The 24996-nt window shown below is 36.1% G+C and overlaps 2 protein-coding genes across 2 annotated transcripts; both read left to right on the forward strand.

Moving 5' to 3' along the window:
* The first annotated feature begins 8701 nt into the window (after positions 1-8701).
* On the forward strand, positions 8702-12452 carry LOC143598481 (membrane-anchored ubiquitin-fold protein 3-like). The gene is made up of 4 exons (XM_077076687.1): positions 8702-8835; positions 10461-10632; positions 11397-11567; positions 12119-12452. The coding sequence occupies exons 2-4, from the start codon at positions 10500-10502 to the stop codon at positions 12172-12174; spliced, it is 360 nt and encodes a 119-aa protein (XP_076932802.1). The 5' UTR covers positions 8702-8835; positions 10461-10499; the 3' UTR covers positions 12175-12452.
* Positions 12453-13712: 1260 nt separating this feature from the next.
* On the forward strand, positions 13713-18289 carry LOC143598482 (E3 ubiquitin-protein ligase MIEL1-like). The gene is made up of 12 exons (XM_077076688.1): positions 13713-13788; positions 13882-13969; positions 14092-14148; positions 15029-15061; positions 15152-15226; positions 15309-15352; positions 15442-15482; positions 16112-16194; positions 16798-16889; positions 17096-17165; positions 17721-17759; positions 17845-18289. The coding sequence occupies exons 1-12, from the start codon at positions 13724-13726 to the stop codon at positions 17977-17979; spliced, it is 822 nt and encodes a 273-aa protein (XP_076932803.1). The 5' UTR covers positions 13713-13723; the 3' UTR covers positions 17980-18289.
* Positions 18290-24996: the final 6707 nt, after the last annotated feature.

Raw genomic sequence — 24996 nt, forward strand, 5'->3', positions numbered from 1 at the left:
TTTCTACCCTATTACGAGCCAACCAATCCATTCCCACTATCACGTCAAAACTACCCAATTCTACCGGTAACAAGTCAATCAGGAAGGATTGTTCGCTCAGAATAAAAGGGCAATTCCGAACAATCCGATTGACTATCATGGTTTTACCGTTAGCGACCTCTACGGTGTAGGGTTCTATGGTTTCACCAATAGGAAGGTTTGCTATCGAAAGGAACCTAACGGAGACAAAACTTCTATCGGCGCCTGTATCAAATAATACAGAAGCGTAATGATCAGAGACGAGGAAGGTACCTGTCACTACGCTGGGGTCCTGGCGCGCCTCGTTCGCTCCCATCACAAATGCTCGGCCTCGCGCCGGATTGGAAGCCGATGGCTGACCCGCGAGTTGTCTCCCGTTTCCTCCCTGATTCAGTTTCGGGCAGTTCCTTTTGAAGTGATCCGTGCTGCCGCATTCGTAGCAAGCACGGCTAGTGGTCACCATCTGGTTTCCTTGCGGGTTCTGCTGTCGGGCTGGTTGAGTTCTAAATGGTTGCGCACGAATAGGTTGCGGTTGACGGTTCAGGTTGTTCAGATTTGTCTTACAATTTGGTGCGTAGTGTCCAACCCTGCCACACCGGTGGCACAGCACCTCCTTGCACACACCACTATGGTGGTAACCACATTTCCCGCATTTAGGAAACGTTCCCCTCTGCGGTTCTTGCCTTCCGCCCGAACTAGTCATGGCATAGCTCTGGGCAGCGGGCCTAGCTCGTTTGTTTTGTTGCTTCTCTCGGATCCTATTGTCATACGTACCTCGCTTTCCCCCAGCCGACTCTCCCGTCGCCTTTATCGATCCGCTCCTTAAGAAATCATACGTGACAATACCAGCCTGTGTCACTGCACCCTCATACGTCTGGTGCCCTCCCGCGTTAACTATGCTCCTCACTACTGGAGTAAGTCCCCAAATATAACGTTCCACCCTTTTTGACTCTGGGGTGACCAACCACGGCACTAATCGTGACAGTTCATTAAACCGGTTGGTATATCCCAAGTGGTCCGCCCCATGCATCTCTAGGTTCCACAACTCATGTTCCAGTTTCTGCAATTCATTCTTTGGGCAGAAATGTTTCAAAACAAGATCCTTAAGCTCTGCCCAGGTCATGCGGTTTGTCGCCGCCTGACCTCGAGTCTGTACTATGGTGTTCCACCATGTCAAGGCATGGTCTGTGAACGTACAGGTGGCGTACTTAACGACACAATCCTCGGGACAGTTACTGATATTTACCACTGATTCTATTTTCTCTAACCATTTCACTAACCCATTCGGTCCTTCCGACCCGTTAAATTCTAAAGGCTTGCATAACATGAAATCCTTGATTGAACAACCCCTGGATGGTCCAGTGCGGTTGGTCTCTACAGTAGGGATAGGGCCATTACTGTCGGTAGCGACCACCGTAGGCGGTGCGTCAGTACTCGGCATAGTGTTGTCATTCCTTGGAGGATTAGCGTTTTGTTCCCCATCATTATTTATGGGCGTTTGATTGCTCGGAGGGGTTGGATTGGTCGAGTTATTAATACTGGCGGCGATGCGCGATACTATATCCGGTATCGCCGCCTCCAACTGTTGAGCAATCAAACGGCTCACATCTACTTCCGATATTTTCGTTGTTCGTTTCGGTGCCATTCTACACAATCATCAAAGAAATACATATAATCAATACCATCTCAAAACATAAAACACAATACATATTCCATTCATTAGTAAACATTGATTCATATTACACAAACATCAGTTTACATACTTTCAGTCAACATTACATAACTAGTTTTATTACAAGGGCCCTATGTCGGTATCATCTCGACATAACCCGTAAAGGGGTCAGTGCTTGAATGATACCCAAAAGTATCTATAGTGATATGCCCTACAAGAGACCCCCTATGGGCCAGTGGTTGTACTATAACTAAACAAGATTCACTCCGTGTTAGTATCACCACTAACTACTTACACGGAGTATCAAAAAGCGGTTCAAGATTCTACCATCCAACACATCTACACATGGTGGTAAACCAACCCCACCAATACCGCCACCAGCACCACCAATACCGCCATCATAACCCGCATTCGGGTTTCCATCTGATCGATCAACCAGTGGGAGTATGAGCACTCCCTTTTTAACTGGTTAATAGCATACTGGTGGTCCAGTATGCTGTCCCCGAGGTACGCCCGCCTCTGTACCCCCACGACCAAGGCGGCAGAGTGCTCGTTCACCTGCTCGGTGAGAACACGTAGCCAAGCCGCCAAGTCCCGCTCCTGCCTTGGCAGACCCCACACAGGTAGGGTTGCAGGCTCGGGTTGGGGGCGGGAAGACTCGCCCCGGTGGTATGTGGATCTGGGTGGGGTAACAGTGGGCGGGACATATGGGGCACTGATCCGCGCCGTGAGGCGGGGACCGTGCCTGGGGGGAATCGGGGTGGTCTGTGGTGCGGGCGGGGTAGGAGACCTGGTAACCCTAGCAGGGGAGGGTACACTAGCACTCCTAGCTGGGGTGGTCTGTCTAGAAGTACTATGACTAGCCTCCGAAGGCTCGGAGCTGGGTGCTACACTTGGGCTTCCAGAGGCCCCGGAACTAGCCTCTTCCGGGTCCTCTTCCGTCGACACACTAGGTGTTCTTGCCATTATACCTGCACACAAGTTAACAAACATATAGTCCTTTTCGTAGTGTAATTCATAATTAAATTAATCATGCACTTACTTATACAATTTTGCCACATAATAGTATTATTATACATTTACACGTATGTTGCCAATTTTACCTATTTAAGTCCCCCGTGACTTCCCCTGAATTCCCTCGTGCAGACAAGTCTGTTATTATGTTCCGGACCATAATAACCCACTTGTCCATCCAAGTTCATCCCGATCTCGTCACAATATATTATTAGTTGATATTCAGATCCTATAATACTTGAGCTACTGGTTATATTTTAGGTATCTTTTTCAGACATCCTAATTCTTTATAACCAATGGCTCTGATACCAAGTTCTGTAACACCCCGTAACCGCAGCGGAAACGTACACGGGATGCAACAGACACATCTGATATCAACAGCATTGCTTATAAAGAAAATATCACTACATTAATTTATAACATATTACATTGTTGCGAGTTTCATTACTGTCTAGGTCTTACACACATATTTTACCGATAAGACATTAATAAATTCATTACAAAACAAAGAGCAGCAAGCTTCCAACAGGTAGCACAGATAGTTAAGCAAACATCAATCAATCCAACTTGGGCATACCTAGAAAACATGTAAAGAAAACGGGTCAACTACGAATAGTTGGTGAGTTTCACTAATTTAAATAAACACTGACAAATCATTTTAATAATCATTTATTAACAATATAATCATGCTGGGAACTTTGTTACCCCAGAACATTTCCAATAACTTTCTGGGAACTATGTTACCCCAGAACAATAAATACCCCTGGGAACTATGTTACCCCAGAACAATAACAACCCCTGGGAACTATGTTACCCCAGAACAACAATAACCCCTGGGAACTATGTTACCCCAGAATAATAATAACCCCTGGGAACTATGTTACCCCAGAACAACAATAACCCCTGGGAACTATGTTACCCCAGAATAATAATAACCCCTGGGAACTATGTTACCCCAGAACAATAAATACCCCTGGGAACTATGTTACCCCAGAACAATAATAACCCCTGGGAACTATGTTACCCCAGAACAATAATAACCCCTGGGAACTATGTTACCCCAGAACAACAATAACCCCTGGGAACTATGTTACCCCAGAACAATAATAACCCCTGGGAACTATGTTACCCCAGAACAATAACACATTATAAACATTTTATATATTCTATGCATCAGCCCAGATATATATAAATGTACAAGTATTTCCATACGATCGGTATGTACTTAAATACTTTAAATAAGACATGTTTTCCGCCCCGGGAAAATATAATTAAAACAATTCATTAAAAGGGGCTCGTGAAAACTCACCTTGTTGTGAGTTGGTGAGTAATATAAGGAACAGCTACGTGCCTGGATCTGTAATATAATATCTAGTCGTTACTATATAATTCCCATAACTTAAATACATAGCAATCGGTACATCTGGGAACATTGTTAACCCAGTACTGTACTCGATTCGGGGACAATGTTAACCCCGTGACACTTCTAAGGACTCAGATTGACATTGCTTAGAGTTTGACAGTCAATTTAGTTAAGGTGATGAAATTATAGCTCGGTTTGACACCCCGTTTGGCCGTGGGGCCCGTTTCCGGTATTTCGGTGCCGGAAACGGTAAAATCGGGTAAAATTACCCAAATCATCCGAATTATTTTCGGATGATTTATTTTTACTTAATTTACTTAGATTTATGAAATAGTCTATTTTTAGAGTTTTCATGTACCAGTCAGCTCGCTTATGCGAACTTTGCCGGTTTACACGTTTTAAGCTTTAAAAACTTGTTTTTATGTTCTTTTTAGCACAAATAATTACCCGATTAGTCTCGGGTCTTGAAATTTTGCACAAAACTTAATTTGACAGAAAGGAATTTTGTAAAAATTTTCCAGATTTATTTTCTTATATTTATATTTATTTATCTATTTTTAAATCTTATTAAAATACTAAATATATCAAAAATACCAAAACACTTTAGAAAATTCCCAAATTTTTCTGGGATGATTTTTATCATCCTCATAACTTTCTGGAATTTTCCCAGATTTATTTTCCTACATTTACATTTATTTATCTATTTTTAAATCTTGTTAAAATACTAAATATATCAAAAATACCAAAACACTTTAGAAAATTCCCAAATTTTTCTGGGATGATCTTTATCATCCTCATAACTTTCTGGAATTTTCCCAGATTTATTTTCCTATATTTACATTTATTTATCTATTTTTAAATCTTGTTAAAACACTAAATATATCAAAAATACCAAAACACTTTAGAAAATTCCCAAATTTTTCTGGGATGATCTTTATCATCCTCATAACTTTCTGGAATTTTCCAGATTTATTTTCCTATATTTACATTTATTTATCTATTTTTAAATCTTGTTAAAACACTAAATATATCAAAAATACCAAAACACTTTAGAAAAATCCCAAATTTTTCTGGGATGATCTTTATCATCCTCATAACTTTCTGGAATTTTTCCAGAATTTAAAACTTATTTTTCAAGCCATTTTCACCCATAACCGAGCTAGAAAGCCCTAGAACTCGTTTCACCGAAAAGCCTACTTAGACTTTTCCAACTGAGCTCAAATTTTGTGGGTGACTTTTATATGTTATAAAAAGCTTATCTTAAATATTCCGGAATTTTTCATCATGTTTTGCTATTTTTCACTATTTTTGGCCAAAACCGAGCATTAAATTCACCAAATATTCATCTTTTATCCAAAAATTACCAAAAATTCACAGATCTCATATTTTCATGTGTAGATCATCTCTGTGAAATTTCGTGACCCGACTCTAAGCACACGTAAATCTGTCCATTTTTTCATAACACACGAAAACCGAACTATTTTGTGTTTTCTAGCTTTAGATCGCAAGGATCTCGGTTTCTAGCCTTTGCTAGCCGCTAGATACAACACTTACAAGCACAATATCACTATACCAAGCAAGTTACACCAATAATCAAACCATTTCTTTCAAAGTGTCGGTTTTTAAGTAAAAACAAAGGTTTTAACCGTAGAAATCCATTCCCGACTCTTTTTACTCATTTCTTGGATCAAGATCCTTTGTATAACTTGTATACATCCCTTGATCATACGAGAATCGGTTTTATCTCGGGTTTTCACCCGTCTTTCACATGGAAACCTCCTTTTCTCAATATTGTAGAATTAGAAACAAGATTTAAGCATAAAAAACCATGTTTATACCTTCAATTCTTGGTTTAAAGATCAAGGGGATGGATGGATGTTGGAAGATTTGAGAGAGTTTGAGAGAATTTGTTGTTAGAAAAAGAAAAAATGGAATGATAATAATAATAATATGGACCGATCGGTCCTATTAGGGTGGATGGGGGTGGCCCCCACAAATCCATTCTAAGCCACATATTCGGATTACGCAATCCGGATAATGTTGTGGATAATCTGGTTCAGTTCGTTTCTCGTTTAAACTCGTAATTCGGCTTAAAACGAGCATAGAATGGTCGTTTTTCGGGTCAAAATAAAATTTACATAAAACCGACTTAAAAACTTTAAAAACTTAAATCATGACATTAAAACATCATATTATTAATAATCACGCATCTTTTTCGGCTTGATTGATCGTCTCTTGCTTGATTTGGTGTTAAAGGTTTCGTTTAGCGTACCGACGTACCGTTAAATCGAAATCCTTTTTCTGTGCTATAATTCACCTATCCCGAAGCATTAATACTTCGTAAATATCACTAAACATTATATACATCGTCTATAATGTAATTCCCGATTCATTCGGGTTTCAATAATCGTTCATTGGTTAATTGTAATTCCAATACGATTCACTATATAATCGAGTATGATTCGTACTATGAATCATATATACTCGTATATATGTACTATAACTCATATAATCAATATTAAATGACACGTAAATAGTATATTCCGGCTAGGGTATACCTGGATTTGCCGGAATCGTTACAGATGGTGAGGGTGGTGAGGTTGGTGAAGTGGTGAGGGTGGTGATATTGTCGCCGGAGATGGTGAGGGTGTGAGAGAGTGTGCAGATTGGAAATAGAAAGTGGGAGTGAAGTGTGTATAGTTAACCGAAGATGTGTGGACGATATGAGTGAAGTGGTGTCAAGGAAACCAAAATGAAATCTTTAACCAAAATTCATATCACTCACCATCACATCACACCACCACCCCTAGTAAAAATCCATCACATGTGATGGATTTGAGGTTGGTGATGTAGCACCCTTTGATTGGGTGGGGTGTGTGATGAGTGATGCCACCACATCCACCACCCCTCCCCCGAGTACAAGTTTGTTTTAATATGTATTTTGATTGATTATAATAGAAATTTAATCATTCAGTTTAGTTATTAAGAGCAGTTATTAAGAGCCCTGACTAAACATTCATTCATCATGAAATAGTTCAGAGGGGTAAACTAGTCACTCTACACAGTCATTCAGATGTCTAACCAAACAACACTTAATGGTTCAGCAAGCACTTACTGGCTCGGACTCTCAGCATTTGCCAAAGTGCCTCTTATATTATTTAAAAGGAAAATTGGTTTTTACTGGTCCTAAGTATTGCTTTTTGCTCATTGCCGGTCCCAACTAACTAATTGGTCACTGATGGTCCCAACTTTTAATGTATTTGTTCCTAACGGTATGCGGCTAACTGAATCCTAACGCCGTTAGTTTCAGTTTGCCGGAAAAACATTTTTGGCCGGGAAAGTCAATTTTTTTGTCGGAAAACGCCACATGAACAACGCTACCACCACTAATTGACTCACCTCCAACCAACCACCATCACTTAAGCACCATCAACTGATTCCGACGATGGTTCTAGGGTTCCGGCGACCTCAATAATTGGGGTTTTTACTAGAAAAAGGTTCCTAAAGGTACGATACAAAGTTACCATGATGTTTGGGACAAAATTGTTGAGTTTTCGGGAAAAATGTTTGTTTTCCGGCTACCTGAAACTAACGACGTTAGAATTCTGTTAGTCGTGGACCATTATGAACAAATACGTTAAAAGTTGGGACTGTTAGCAGCCAATTCGTTAGTTGGGACCGGCAGTGACCAAAAGACTATCGTTAGGACCAATAAAAATCAATTTTCCTATTTAAAACAAAATAATTCAACTCTAGTAACTATAAAACACAAACTTTTATCCCCCACTATGGTCTAGTGGTCGAAAGACTCAAGTTCGATCTCCACTTATGTCACTTTAGTTGGTTATTGACCATGAAAGATTTGAACCAAGCCATACGAGGTTGTCAGTTCGAATCCCGAGCCGGCAATGTGGTTTTCCAGAAAAACACCCAATCCAAGCTTTGAATCCATCATGAGCCCGATTAAAAGTAAGACAACAACGCTCTAATACTGAAACATACGATGACCTGCACACACACAAAAAAAGTGCCTATCATAAAAAAAACAATTCACAAAGTTCTAACTAAATGTATAAAAAATAAATATTATTAAAAATAAATTTGGTTCTTTTTGGAACGACCAACTAAGTAACGCTGGGTACCCCGTGTACGCGACCCCCATTAGCTAAAGGTAGCCCGAGTCGGCCACGAGTCCGGACGGATGGAGCCCCTAACGGTGCACCTACTGAGGGATTCCTCGGATAAAACCTAACCCCCACGCCCACCAAACGATACGGGCGGTAAAAATAAATTTGGTTACAAAAGTTTAAAAATGTTATAACTGAAAAATTGTGTTAACAAATAACAATAAATAAAAAATAATATTCTCCAAATTGAAACCAAAAGCTCTTCTTCAACCATTTGAATCAATCAATCAAATCAATCAAAGCTTATGATCAAATGACGTAATTAGTCAGGTATATATATCTCTTCAATTTAACTATTCGCTCTATTATTATTATTATCGTTTCTGAAATTAGGTTACGATCAATTGTTAATTCACATATCCTGTTATTGATCGCAGTAACAAATTAGTGTTTCTCGATCAATTGTTAATATACATATATTATTATATTGTGTGTGAATTGCAGTGAGGAATTAGTGTATCCAGCAATTGGATTGGATTGGATTGGATCATATGAAGTGGTTATCTTGTTGTGACTCAGATGTATTGTTGTTATTATTATTGTCATCCATTGCTACTTCTATTCATTACGGAATTTACCAGGTTTGGCTTTCAATTCAACATAGATTTATCTTCATTTTGTCTCTTATACTGTTTTTGTTTCCTTACACAATTGGATAAGTCAATATTAGGGGAAAGTAAGTTAACATAATAGAGACAACTTTTACCCTTTTTTTATAAAAAAGATAAATAAATAAATTAGAATTTGACTTTTTGCCAACAACTTTCTAGACGAATCGGATTGCGTCACGAGGGACATGCCAGCTAAGGTGGCTAAGCCTTAGCTGACACTTTTTGGGCACTGAAAATCATTAAAAGACAGTTCAAACCAGTCAGGAGATGACACGTGCCCCAAGCAGGCTAACTTTAGCCTACAAATTTAAGTTTTACCCGTCTAAAAGAAGAAAAAGGAATCTCGAAGCCGGCTAAGCCGGCGTCGAGTTATTAGTCTGCTTGTAGACGGGTAAAAACTTGAATTTGTAGCCTTAAATTAGTCTGCTTGGGGCACGTGTCATCTCCTGACCGGTTTGAACTGGCTTTTTATGATTTTCAATGCCCAAAAAGTGCCGACTAAGGCTTAGCCGCCTTAGCTGGCTACACTAATGAGTGATGTGGTGCAATCTGATTGGTTTAGAAGGGATGTCTAGAGAGTCGTAAGTTAAAAGTCAAAGTCTATCTTTGAAAAAAAATGGGCAAAAATGTCTGTTTTGGTAAGGTTGTGAGTTTAGGATCACAGTATTTGGATGGTGATTTTGTAACCTAAGTATCTGTTTATAATCAATCAGTTTAATAACAGCTACAACAAAGTTGATTTCTTAATATTATAGGGTAGGGGTGTGCAAGGTTCGGCTTTTGGCTAAACTTCAGTTTTAAATTAATGAAAACCATTCGGTATCGGTTTTTTCAGTTTCGGTTTATTCATTTGTGCTTGATTTTTTGGACCCAACAAAAAAAATTGGCCTAATATAATGAATTTGAGCCTAAATCATGCTGCTAATTAATAACTAATTGATTATTATACAAATGGGCCAAAATATTTGAGTTACATATTTATTAAATTAATTATAAATCACTTGAAATAAAAAAATAAAAAATTAAAACCTATTAATTCGATTCGGTTTTATAACATGAAGAACCAAAACCGACCCGTAAGTTCAGATTTTACAAAAACATAAAACCACATTGTCGATTTTTGTTCCGGTTCGGTTTATTCAGTTTTATGCACACGCCTATTATAGGGAAGTAAAACTGCATATACCCTTATTTTACTCTTTCGTATACTGTTATAAGCGAATATAACAACCTCAAGTAAGAGAAAACATCCAAATTATATACTTGATTGATCATTCAGTATCACAAGATCACTTTCAAAACACACATTTCAAACAACACACCCTCATTGACAAAGATAAAGTGGTCATACTTGTGAAAGGTTTCTTAGTACATACAACCAATCCGTCTCACCCAAGCAATCATAGGATAATGAGAGAGAAGAAAACGAAAAGGACATGTTGCTTTATAACATGCTATGCACATGCTCTAGTTTTATTAATAATTTGGGTTTCTTCATTGAACAAAGGTTATATCAAGTGTCGTAACTATATTAGTTAGCAGTTTATCGTCGGTTTTGTAAGGCATGATAATGTTTAGAGATATTGTTTGTGCAGGTAAATTGGGAGAGACATTGTAGTGTGTGATTGTATATAATGGCTGAAGGCACCGAGTATGTCGAACTTAAATTCAGAATATATGATGGAATGGATATAAGTCATAGCAGTTATGCGTCTTCAACTACTGTATCTGCTCTTAAGCAAAAGCTTGTTTCCGAGTGGCCTCAAGGTTTGAGATAATATTTTCTTGTTCATAAGTTCATGGGCTAATTAGGCGTAATATTAAGTTAGGCGCAAAATGGAAGCAAACTTACGGTATATTACAAGTCTTAGCAACCAATCTCATTTTTAACTGTTTTTGCACTTAAATTGCTGATGTGGCACTGGTTGATATCATATCAGATGTCCCGTATGCAAAAAATGCTTATGTGAAAGAAAATTTTATAAAGAGTGAACTACGGTTTTAGTCTTTATGGTTTGTCTAAATCTGCGGTTTTAGTCTAATATTTTCAAATTTGCGTTTTTTGTTCCTGTGGTTTCATTTCACTTGCAATTAAACCCGAACCCACGAACCCCGTTAAGTCTGCTCGTTAACAATCAACATGCCCATCACGTGAGGGGCAATTTTGTCATTATACTCCCAAAATAAAGACTGGATGGGGTTTATTTGGGAAGTATAATGACAAAATATTGCCCCTCGCGTTAGAGGCATGTTGATTGTTTAACGAGCAGACTTAATGGGGATACTGGGTTTGGGTTTAATTGCAAGTGAAATGAAACCAGAGGGACGAAAAACGCAAATTTGAAACTATTGGACTAAAACCGCAATTTGGACAAACCACAGGGACGAAAACCGCAGTTCACTCTTTTATAAAAATTAAAATAATTACTTATTTAGATGTCTGAATAAGTAATCCTTATCTTTAAACTTATATATAAGTTTGATTATTAAAAAGGTATTTTTTAGAAACTCAATTCTAGTGTTTCTAATAGGTAAATCTGTAGTACCGAAGACAGTGAATGACATAAAGCTCATACATTTGGGAAAAGTTTTGGAGAATAATAAGACATTATCAGAATCTGGGGTTCGTAATGGCGGATTTGCAGGTGGAGTAATCACGATGCATGTTGTGATTCAACCCGTTCTCGCTAAAAAAAAGTCTGGTGAGTTCATTAATGCATTTTCATGTCTATATGCTTACACTGACACGTATAAAGGTACCTAATACGTTACGAAGACTATATTGTTAAAATGTTTTTTTTTTAAAAAGCAATGAAGGAGGTCAGAGGTGTTAGTTACTTTCGACCCGTCTAACTTAGTGACTCATTCAATCAACCAGATTTGAGTCGTTTGAAATTAAATCGACACATTTGTAAACGGGTCAAAATTACCACTTCTAAACAATATCCAATCCCCTTAGGCTATGTGTAGTGGAGGGGCTACAAAATGGAGCGATTTGTGTCATATGGCGCCCAATCAGCAAATGGTGAGTTTTTGTTTTAGGGGTGTAGTGGTGTTGTAGCACAATATATATATACATATATATTTATATATAACACAAAACACAATATAATAATAATAATATTCTTTAAAGGTTGCCGGCGACAAAAAACAATCCCCCCCCTTATCGCCTGGGGCGGTGTTCCTTCTCAAAATCGCCCCATTTAATCGCCCATTATACATGGTCTTATAATCCTTCTTTTATGCAATGCAGCCAAAAAACAAGACGAGAAGGGAAAATTGAATTCATGTGGATGCACAATCTTATAAATCTACGTGACTATATGATCTCGGTATCACTTTGATGTCGTATTTGAAAGGGTCTCCTGTTATAATCGGTTTTTCTTTAATCTTTTCGAGTGGGTGATCTACGTTTCGCGTGTGAAGTTTGACCAATTATAGGTCAAACTCACTAAACCTAAAGCTTGTAGAGCAAAAGTTTGTTTGAGGTGTTTATGCATCCTTTATGCTTTGATGAATTTGAATAATATTGAGAAACTAAATTAGATAGGTATTTATTTATTAATAAATGAGTTGATTTGTGTTATCTTTTATTTTTTCACTTGTTTTGAGTAGTGTTTATTTGATATATTATTATTATTATTATTATTATTATTTCATGTCTCACATATGACAAATTTGTTAATATTTGTCGTGTTTGTGGAGGCTTGGTTTGGAGCCGATTACTTGAAGACGTGTTTTTTTATTGGATTTAATGAAGATTAAAAACATGAGAGATTTATTTGGACTTACCCTACGTATACTGTGGTCCGTTTATGTATTTCTATTCATTAAATTTGTAACTCTAGTTTAGTCTCTATTTAAACTGTTATTGTACTTTTAGGTCCTCATGACAGGTGATGAGAACATAAAGTAATAATAAAATATAATAAAATCTATCTACAGTAGAAGAATGTGAGACAACTGTTGTTCAACATTTAATAGTTATATAATATTATGAGTGCACGATCCTGTATAAAGTGTGTTTAGCGGTTAAACTATTGTGGTGTGTTAAGAGATAAGTTAATAATAAATTTATAAGCGTAATATTTGGATTGAGCACTCGATGAATTCCATCCCTAATCGGTTTGATTCCAAGAATTTTGTTGAAATTGGAATATGGAATCAAGGATTACATAACATGAGCCTAAGCAACCAACCAAGCACACATTTGCTCGTGTTTAACTTGTTTAGAAACCGGGTATAGCCGAAACCAAACAAGTATTTTTCAAGTGATGATCGAGCGTCTATCAATTTGTAGATATTAAACAACTCGGTATTTAAATTTATTATTTTGCACGTTCATGCTCGCGAGCTACTCGAACTCAGATCGATAAAAAGGTTGAAATGATCCGAACTTTTTCAAGCTCGACCCGAGCCTGAGCCTCACATAAAACTCGTTTAGTTATCAAACCAAAGCTAAAGCCTTGTGTATTTTTAAATTTTTTCCTCAATTAAACTTACATATTAATTTTACATTACACAACCGAGCTCAAGTCCATTTAAGGTACTACACAAGCTAAAGTCAATCTTAGACGCTTTCAAGGTTTTTCCAAAATATATAAGAACAATTAACAACATATATAAATTAGCTAATAGTTAATAAATAATAAACAAGCTGAACCCAAGCCCGATCATGAGCCTAAAAAAACAACTTACAAGCCAAACCAGAGTTATCGTAAATCAAAACAAGCCAAACTCGAGTATAGTCGCGCTCGAATCTTAAAGACACTTGACATTAAATAAAGAAACCCCAAACTGCCCTTTATTCATTTCATTTTCTACATTGAAACAAACACACAAAAAACCACCAGGAACAATGTCCAACGACGACGTTTCGTCACCTCAAACCCATCCTCTCGACGTCGGAAAACTGCTCCACGGGTAATTCATTCATTCCGATTATTATTATTATTATTAGTTTGTTGGATTGAATAATAATAATAATATTATTATTATTATTATTATTATTAATAGGTGTAATCATTACCGGAGACGATGCAAAATCCGTGCACCGTGTTGTAATCAGATATTTACATGCCGCCATTGTCACAACGAATACACGGTCCGTCATTATTATTATTATTATTATTTGATTAATTGATTGATTAAGTTTAATTATTATTATTATTATTATTATTATTATTATGTAATAATAATTTGTTGTTGTTATGATTTGATGTGTAGAACGCATTGGCAAATCCTAAGGATCGTCATGAGATCGTTCGTCACGATATTAAGCAAGTACTGTATTCATTTTGTTTTTTTTTAATTATTCTGTTAATTCGGTTATCACATATACCATAAATGAACTGTCGGTTAATTGTACGGTTCGGTTAAGTCAGTTACGGTTCAGTTAATTCGGTTATACACTCACCCCTTGGCTAGTGGTGCAAACGAGCAGACCTTGGATTGGTAAAAAGCTCAAAATTAATCGAGCAATGTATAAAGCTCGTTTGGTTGTCGAGTCTGAGCTCGAGCCTTGTGTGTTTTTAAGTTTGACCTCTTTTGGACTTTTTGTGTGTTAATTTCACACTGCAAAGCTGAGCTCCAGCCGAGTTTAAGCTTGTTTTAGGTTTTTCTCTGTAAAAATAATTAAAAACGCATATAAGTTAGTTAATAGATAATAAACGAGCTGAGCCCAAGCTTGAAAATACGACTCACAAGCCGAACTCGAGCTCTCGTAACTCAAAACGAGCCGCGCTCAAGCCTAGTCGAGATCGGACTCGGCTCGGCTTGTTTACCCTGCTACCTCCAGCGAATAGCGATTAATCGGATTGGAATTTTATATGTGAATTTCAATGTTATATATATACATATATGTGTATTTGTGTGTATGCACACAATTTTCAAAATTTTAAAGTTATTAATCGGATTGGATTAATAAGTGCAATTTTTCAAAGTTTGGCCAATTTTGACAGATCTTGACTAAAATTTGGATGATTTAGACCGGCTTTGACCGCCTACCAATTATTGGGTCCAATTAGCTGAAATCGAATTGGTCACTCACCGATTATCGGTTAATGTTCGACTAATCGGCGACTAACACCAATTTTGACTACCCAGATTATTATTTGTTTGTTTCTAATTTACACGAGGTATTTATGATTTTTTGTTTTTTCAGGTTATTTGTGCAATTTGCAATACTGAACAGCAGGTTTGTCACCAAATCCTTTATGGAATATGTAAAGTGAATGTATGTAAATGCTTTAATCTTTTATAACCATGTTTAGTTTTGATGTGATAGGTTGCTCAAATATGTACCAACTGTGGAGTGAAAATGGGAGAATATTATTGTGGAATTTGCAAGTTCTATGATGATGTAAGGATGACTTTATATATTAATCTTTAAACAATATGCTAATATTTATTGTGTCTTTGTAACTTTGATTTTTGTGGTTCAGGTTTCAAAGGAACAGTTTCATTGCAATGATTGTGGAATTTGTAGGTTAGTAACAGAAATGTGACATTGTTTATTAATTTTTGTATATGATTGTTTTTTTTAGATAGGCTAACGACATAATTTAATGACTACAGAGTTGGCGGTGTTACAAATTTCTTCCATTGCCAAAAGTGTGGTACGTGCTCATTTTTTCATTTGGTTTTCCGGCTCTTTTAGTTACCTGTATGTTTCCTTCAATGTTTTTATGGGGGTGGGATCTGGTACAAACAACTTTTAAAATGAAAAATGTAAGAAGCATTAGAGTAATTATTTTTACTGTAGTTCATAGCTTTAACGTGATAATAATTACTCTAGTTTTAGCATAATTACTTTGATGTTTCTTACACTTCTCACGTTAAAAGTTGTTTGTATTTTACTTTAACGCTACAGCATTAAGTCATATGGCATTTTTAGTATATATAACTTATGATCTAAATTTTTATATAAATTAAGAATTTTGTAGTTTATAGATTTTGTATTGTGTAGTTTATATATATCAATGCGTGTAAAAAACACAAAATATAAATAAGTCTTTTTTTAAATAAACGAGCGGGCTTGACGAGCCACCGGCTGGCTCGAGCTTTTAACAAGGCGGGCCCTAGCTCAACGTAGCAGCTCATTAAGATAAGCGAGCCGGATCGGCTTTGCTTGGCTTGCAAACAAGCCAACCAAGCCCACCTTGACTTGGCTCGGCTCGTTTACAACTCTAGCAACACCTAACACACACTAACCTTGAGTCATTGACTATGTTGTCTATGAACACAGGATCATGCTTTGATGTAAAGTTACGTGGTAATCACACGTGTATCGGAAACTCTATGAAAAACCACTGCCCTATATGTTATGAGGTATGTCAACAGTTCATAATGTGTCAAAAATACACTTTTGGGTGCTTTCGATTCATTTGATCCCCTATTTATCCATTCTTTTACCCGTCTGACCATCATCATCATCATCATCATCATCGTACTCAGTATATCCCACCAATAGCAAAGCTATGGTAGGGTCTGAGGAGGATAAGATGTAGACAGCCTTACCTCTACCCCGTAGGAATAGAGAGGCTGCTTCCGGTGAGACCCCCGGCTCGATAGTAGTTTTGCATCAAGCCTTGGACATAACGCCATAGCACTCAATCATCGGGACACCGGCTGATCGGTGCATGTACCCTTGTCTTTCGGCTATCGACGCCACCACATGGCACATGATGCCTGATTAACCTTCCGCCACTTTTAACGTTATTTTCACGAGATTAGTAAAATAACGTCAAAATTAGTGCAATTTCACTTTTGCCCACCCGAGGGTTCACTCATATATACATTATATGCGCGCACCGCAAGCAGGGCGTAACTGAGTCAACCCATTAAGGAAATGGATCATATCATTGTGTATTGTTTCAGTTATTATAGTTATATGATCTGCTTTTGATGAAAACAAACATCCTTCTTTGGTAGTTTCTTTTTTACTCGATCAAGGCCGCGACAATTATGGTTTGTGGGCATGCTATCCATCTGGATTGCTACAAGGAGTTAATCAACCAGGATCAGTTAGTTCACTATCCTTTTACCGAGTTTCTGATGTTATAAAATAATTGGTTATTGGATTTTAATAATCCCATCGTCTATAAACATTTCTAGAGTTGGGATTAATCCCGGCCAATAGGTGAAAGTTGAGATTATTAAAATCAAGTAACCTAAAATAATTAATATTTTGAACTGGTAGTTTATTAATAATCGTATCTTTATCTTGCAGATACCGTTGGCCCATATGCTCAAAGTCGGTTTCTGCAATGTCAAGCACATGGCAAAGATTGGACCAAGAGGTGTGTACAATTTCTTTTGTAACTAAATTTTTATCTTTGTATTATTGTTAGGGGTGTGCAAGAAAACGAAAAACCGATCTGAAACCGAAAAAACCGAATCGAAACAAACACCGATGGTTTGGTTTTATGTTTTTGTAAAAACCGCACTAACGGTTCGGTTTTGGTTTTGCATGTAATAAAAACCGAACCGAATTGAATTCCTAAATTTTTGTTTTTTTTATATTTTATATTAAGTAATTTATAAGAATTTAATAAATATGTAACTCCAATATTTTTGATCAAATGTATAATAGTCTATTATTTTACAATTAACAAAATTATTTATACCTAAATTAATTATTATTTTTTGCCAACTTTTTTTTTGGTTTAAAATTTTCAAGCTCAAATGGCAAAAACCGAAACCAAACCGAAAAAAACCGAAACCGAACAGTTTCAAAAACTCAAAAACCGAACTTTTGGTTTTTGGTTTGGTTTTAGCCAAAAACCGCACCGAACCACACCACGCATACCCCTAATTATTGTATATAACGACGTCTTATTTATGTAATTTGACAGATCGAAGCTACTGTCATGCCTGAAGAATACCGATACGAGGTAATTCTTTGTCTATACTGATTATTTACTTGACATCCAACTAAAATTTTATAATATTTAAACCAAAACTATTCTCGGTTTGCAGATTTCTATCTTGTGTAACGACTGTCACAATACTAGCAAAGCGTTCTTTCACATTTTTGGTCATAAGTGCAGTCATTGTAAATCTTACAATACCCGAAGGATTGGAACCATAGACGAATCGGAGAGACGAACTTAAACATGCATTAATAGTCGAGTATTTTGTTTCGCAAAATCCATAGGTAATTAGATATATGGCTTGACACTTTTCTTTTAAGTGTTGTAATCAGGCACAGTAACGGACTAATGGGTTCTCGAATATAATGTTTGGATGTGTTTTTGTTTTCGATGTTACTTTTTTAACCCGACCCATTCTAGCATGGTCCGTTCGTATTCCAGTGAGAAATTTTCGCAGATTTGCCACTGGTCTCAACCCGTGTTTATTTAAGTCATGTGATGGGCTTTTTGACCGATTGGTTAACGACGTGAATTGAGATATGTTTTATTATAGTGGTTAACTGAACCTATAGGTGCACAAAATGGCCGGTTCCGGACCCGACTTGGCGTACCCGACCCGGAACCGGTTTCTACCCGTACTCGACTAGCGGGTAGAACTAGATATAGGATAGAACTAGATATAGGATTTTACTCTGGAACTGGAAATACCCGGTCAAAACCCAACCCTACCCAAAACCCGAAAAAAACCCGGTGGAACCGGTAAAAACGTGGTCAAATACCCGACTATACTCGGAACTGGTTCCTACCCGGACCCGGTTTTGACTTTTGTTGACCATACCCAAAACAGGTTTTTACCCCGTTCTTGAAAATACCTGATTTGTGCACCTCTAATTGAACCTTAACCATTGGCTGATAATGTCACATACTGACAGTTTAATCAATGACACTTCTAACTTTCACTTTCATTGTGAATGATAATCTCATTACTATAATCATCAATTCATCATGGCTTGACACTTGGTTTCACTCACAATATTGATTATGAATGAAATGAAGAAATATATCTTCCTTGCAAGCGAAATCAAATGGAAAGTGTAAAACGAGTGTAAATCTATGATGATTTAATTTCGAGTGAAATTACAAATGACAACAAATACAAAAAGACCAAGAAAGTATGTTCAATTTTTTCTTTGAATTTATATTTTTCTATTTTATTTTAGATTAGTTAAACTATGATTCTCACATATAAGTTGAGATTTAGGTTTTATATTTTAGCAGCTTTTGAGATTATATTATGGGTGCTGCTAAACGTACTTCCTAAATCTCAACTTATAGGTGAGAATAATAGTTTAACTAACCTAAAATAAAATAAAAAAATATAAATTCAAAGAAAAAATTGACCCCCTATTCCATTCATTTTACAAAACATACCTCCTTCCTCAATTTTTACATTCATACAATTTAGACCTTTTTGTTGTTTCTTTTGTCATTTTGTTATTTTTTATTATCATTATTATTTTTATAAAAGCATTTTTTCTATTTTTATTTAACAATTTTTTTTTATATTTATCTTTTTATGTATATTTAAAAGCCTTTAATAATAACATATTTTTTCTTACTTAGAAAAATGGTTTTTTTTCTTATTTAAAAAACGTTGTTTTTCTTGTTTTAAAAAACTGTTTCTTTATACTTGTTTTATTCTCTTTGGAGAGCGCTTTTTTAAAAAAAAAATTAAGAGATACTTTACATTCTTTTATAAAAAATCATATTATTTTCTATAAATAAAAAATTAAATAATATACAACTTGATAAACAAAAAAATAGCTCTTTTCTCAGGTAACATTAATCTCATGTAAGTAAACATAACAAAAGAAAATTAAATTGTTTTGAATATATTTTATAAAAATGAAAAACTAGCTAGAGAAAACATACAAAAGATTTTAATACATGTAAGAAAATAAACAAACTTTTAATAAGATCTTAAAGAAATATAATAATAATATCAATAAAAAAATATAAAAAAAACTGCAAAACAAAAATAAAACTTAATGGTTTTTTATTTAATATTTTGAGAGAATTATAAAATAAAATAAGAGGGACTAACATGTCAATTACAAATGTTAAGGGGAAATGAAAGTTCAGGGAGGGTGTATGGATAGCAATGGTGGGGGTACGTTTAGCCTGACCCTTATATTATTAGAACATCGATTAAGATTTATTTGAACCATTTGGTTCTTCAGGCTTTTAATTTTAATCACCGAGTTTCTTGAGTCATTTGATGGCTTTCGTTCCCACGTCATTAAATTCTCATTGATCAAATTAGCGGTGTAATTTATTACAAGTAAATTAATCATAGTTTAAATTTTGAATCCAACTGTTCTATTATTAAAGTTACATGGGTTAAGTCATAAATGTGTATATATACTTTTTTTAGTTTATGAAAAAAGTTGATTATGTTGTATCAAAGTAGGCTTTGCAATTACATTTAATTATTTAAGTTTGTTAGCAGCGATTGTAAACAAGCTAAATTCAAGCTAAAACTCAATTTATAGATAGATTCTTAAGCTCGAGCTCGATTCATGCTCGACTGCTTAGTGCTAACATCATGTTTGATGCATTAAAGCAACATTTGAATTGCAATTTGGTAGTTAACTAGTTAGAGTGGATATATCTTAAAATAATGGATTAAAATTTGGTAATTAACATGAAAAATTTAAAATATATCATATATGCTTAATGCTTGTTTTAAGATATACTGTTTCAAATAATTTTTTTCTAAAATTAAAATGCCATGATGTGGGGGGCGCGAGAGGGGGCGCGAGTGGGGGCTCCAGCCAATAATATTGTGACGTGTGGCAGAGAGAGAAACTTGATAAGATGGGTGTTGGTTGTGGTGCTCGCGCCCCGGGCCCTGGTGTGGAGGGGCGCGAGAGGGGGCGCGAGCGGTTTTTTTTTTATTTTTTTATAAATGTATTAAAAAAACGTATTATTAAAAAAACTCATAAATTATTTAAAAAAACACACATTAATTAAAAAAACACATTAATATCTAAAAAAAAATTAAAGTACTAAAAAAAAACATTATTCTTATTCTTCGGCTTGGTCTTCTTCGATCAACCTCTTACGGATACGTTCCTTTTGTTTTTCCATCAGCATTGGGTCGACCGGATTTAGGTTACTGAAGTCTCTTGTAAGGAAGTCCAAATCTCTCATTCTTTTTTTTTCCTTTTTGTCATTAGAGACCACCTCCATGGTTTTGTTGAATTTATTGAGGGATTCAACAAGATCGGCGATGTTTACGGCTTCCCCCTCAGCCGGTTTTTTCCCCCTGGCGTCCCTTCCCAATGGCCGCCTCCTCGGCGGTGAAGACGTTTCCTCCCCCGCAACGTTTAGGTCGAATCCAACCCGGCAATCCGACCCGGCGGAAGTGCTATACGCTCCAGACGAACTAGTTTTAGTCCGTTTCGGCCCTACTTCCGCATCAAGGTCCGGCGCCACCAGCTCAACCCACTTAGAACACCTTCTCAACCTCTCCCACACCTTTACATCGTCCCACGTCTTCACCGTCCCATACCTCCGCAGGCACTCCTGCTTCCACTCTTCGACAGTGAAATTATAAACCGCCAAATCGTCACTGCCACTTGGTCTCATACGACCGGCGTTCCTGTTGAACAGATTAGTAAACAAGCCGACAAATTTTCTGATTTCGGTCCACCGACCCGAAATCATATCGGCGTTCCGCTCTGTACTCCCAACGAGCGAATAGAACGTCTCCCTAACCTTTGTCCAAAAGACCTTGCTCTTTTGGTAGTCCGCTGCAAAATGCATAAATAAATTTGTAAGTCATTTAACTTTTTTATTTAACTTTTTTATTAAAAATCATTTTTAAAAACGTTAAAACAATTACCGCAACGCCGATCCTCAGAAATGACTATCCAAGCCCGACACAGGGATTCCTTCTCATCCGATGACCACGGAGTGGTTTTCCGTTTCGTCCTTCCAGTCGAAGCCGAACCCGACCCGTCCGTTGCAACTTGTTTTTTCCGGTGGACGCGTCTTCTTTGTCCCGCAGCTTCACCTTCTGGTTCTTGTGTCTCCGGAACAACAAAGTTAGGAGACGGTTGTATGTTTGATGGTTGAAAGCCGGATGATTGTTGCGACCCCGAATAAAACATCGGTTGGCCCGGTGCCGACCATAAATCGTCGTAACTGTAATCTGAATCTGGGTTTGGGTACCAATTTCCAGCCATGTTTTTAGAAAAAGGTTTGGAATATGGGGTGATTTTGGGTTTTGGGTGTGGTATGTGATATTGGTATGTGATATTGGTTTTGGGTGGTATGTGATATTGGTTTTATAGAGAAATTTTTTTTTTTTTTAATAAAAATAAAGAGCCAACGGCTCTATTTCTAAGCCCCAACGGCTCTTCACGCATTCCCAGGCCAACTTTACGCCCATTTTCACCCGCTAGCCCTCTTGCGCCTGCCTTGGTCTGCGTGCTCGCGCCCCTCTCGCGCCCCTCTCGCGCCTCGGTGGTGTGGTGCTCGCGCCCCGGGGCGCGAGCGGATGGGCTCACGCGCCCCCTCTCGCGCTCCACACCCCTCAGCCTAAGAAAAATATATAATATATGGTGTGAACCCAATTATTTTATGTGTGAACCCAAATTATTTAATGTGTTGGAATATTCTGGGTCAAAATGAGAGTGCAAATTCTAGTCAAAGTCGGCTGGACCATTTTTTGGAATAAAATAAAATATTTTCTTCCCATGTTTTTATAAACAAATAATTAAAGTAAAGGTTGTTTTGTTTGTTTTTACATTTGTTTAGTGTTTAGGCTGTTTGTTGAGGGCTAACGTCTGGGGTGGTCACGTCCACCTTGTTTGTCCTTTACAACGATAACCCCATACCGCTCCCACCCCTCCAGCGGTGTTTAATGGCCCTTACCGCTTTTAAACGTGTAAAGTGGTGTCACATGGCTGTTTTAACGTCGTGGGTAACACCCTAAAATATTCAGCTTTATTGTTTACCATTACATTTGTTTACCGTTTATTCTTCATTCAATAGTAACTTCGAAAGTAACAAAATTTGTAGTTTCAAAAATAATATAAAGGTTGTCATCCGTCTTCGAGTTCTAGTTTTGAACAAACCCTGAAACATAACACGAGGATAATAAGATGTTGGGTTATTATATCTAACCTGGTTAAAAACTTGGCCGTATTCAGGATATCATGTTTAGCACATTCAATTAAACATGTTTATCTACAATCCATTTAACCATTGTTACAGTAATCTAGTGTGTTTAGCATGTTTATAATTTGATTAGACTATCTGTTGTGGTTAAAGTCACCATCAAGATTCATTTATTTGAGCTTGTTGTCATGGGTGAGCCAATAACGCCCCTATCCATTCCCTCCCCTCCCACAACGGCCACAAACCGGCTCACCCTATTCCCCTTAGCGTTCCTTTTGTTGGGCCCGTTATGATTTCCGCGAGTGACATGGCAACGGTTGTGGGCACGTGCCCCCTGTTCACAGCCCAATAACGTTCGGTCTTATAACCCACTTTTGATATCTATAGTTAAATTAAACTAATTTCAAACTATAATCCGTTCGGTCTTAATCCTAAACACATTTAAAGTAAATGAAAAGTTTAAAAATTAGTGAATCACCAACTATAATCCAATCGGTCTTAATCCACTAATTTAAAACTCATCAATATCTAAAACTCTTTATACAAAAATATGACACAATTACCAACCTTTGATAACTATGGTTGGATTAAGACTTGACTTAAGATCATAACTTTCTAATGAAAATTATATTATGTGTCGTCACTAGTGACCTCATCATTTAACCTTTTAGATTAGTGGACTACAATCACCCTCGTCACTTGTTACATCATCATTATCATTTATAATTTTACTAGCTTTTGAATCCGTGTATTATACGGGATTTGTCAAATAATAAAAATAAAAAAATCAATTATTTGAAAGAAATAAACAAAATTAAAAGTAAAAATAAAATATATAGTACAAACAATAAGATGTCTATAATCTCAAATTTACAAAATCGATTTTATATATACAATATTTGCATAAATTGATTTGACCAATTACCCGTGGATAACTATGATGAATGAGATAAAACTTTAAAAAATTAGAATGAAAATTATAACTCATTTCTCAAAATTGTTTTGTCTCATGACCTATGGATTTTTAGAATAAATAAGATGAGAAATTAGATAATTAAAAATGAAATTATAACCCATTTGCCAAAATTATCTTGACCCATGACACATGGATTGTTAGGTAGAATTAAATGAGAGATTAAAGAATTGGAAAGGAAATTATAACCCATTTGTCAATATGGTTTTGCTCCATAACCTATGGATAAATCAAATGAATGAGAAGAAAGATTAGATCAAGAATGAATATGGGATTGTCACATCATCTTCATTATTTTCTTTTATTAGTATAGTTAGATATCACTTAAACGATTACAATAGCTTACTTGGTTTTTTTTTTTAATTTCATTGAACTATTTTATACAAATATTTATAACTAAAATTCAGGTTGGGCTCAAAGTCAAAGATTTTGTGACCCTCTAATGATAATTGTGAATAATAATAATAATAATAAACACGCTTAGAACCAGTCTTGATTTCATGAGATACAGTTAAGCAATCATAAGCTTACCATCAGACCAATGCATAATATTGAGTTAAGCAATTACAAGTTTACCACTAGAACTAATCTATATTTATTTGATATTATTATTTTTCTGAATTTGAAGACTTTAATTAAATGTATGCCTAAAGCTCTTGTTTAGTTTGTCTGTCCCACGAACAAGCCATGCTAAAATTGTAAAACTTATAGAAAATGTTCAAAGTTTCAACAAAGTGGTTAAATTTGTGTAAATAAAAGTGATAAGATAAATAATATTATAACTTGTATACCATTGTTATAGATTGTAGAATTGTCATATAATAGTTATGTAAATCTATGTAATTAGTTATCAATCACACATAACCATGGTTAAAAGTTATAGTATTAACCATATGGACACAATTTTTTCATAACCAATATTTAGTTAAAAAATACGAGAACCAACCGTTTAAAGTATTTGTATCTAATACTTAATGATTTAATGAGATAATGGGTAGACGATTATATAACCATCTTTTTATAACACCAAAAAGTATACTTATGTTATTTTTTTAGTTCTCGTAGTTCTCAACATTTAAAAAGTTAAGATTAGTAAAT

Source organism: Bidens hawaiensis, unplaced genomic scaffold (genome assembly GCF_021521415.1).
Source record: "Bidens hawaiensis isolate Kalapana, Puna unplaced genomic scaffold, B.hawaiensis_p1.1 tig00050427_1, whole genome shotgun sequence".
In the NCBI taxonomy this organism is placed as follows: Eukaryota; Viridiplantae; Streptophyta; class Magnoliopsida; order Asterales; family Asteraceae; genus Bidens; species Bidens hawaiensis.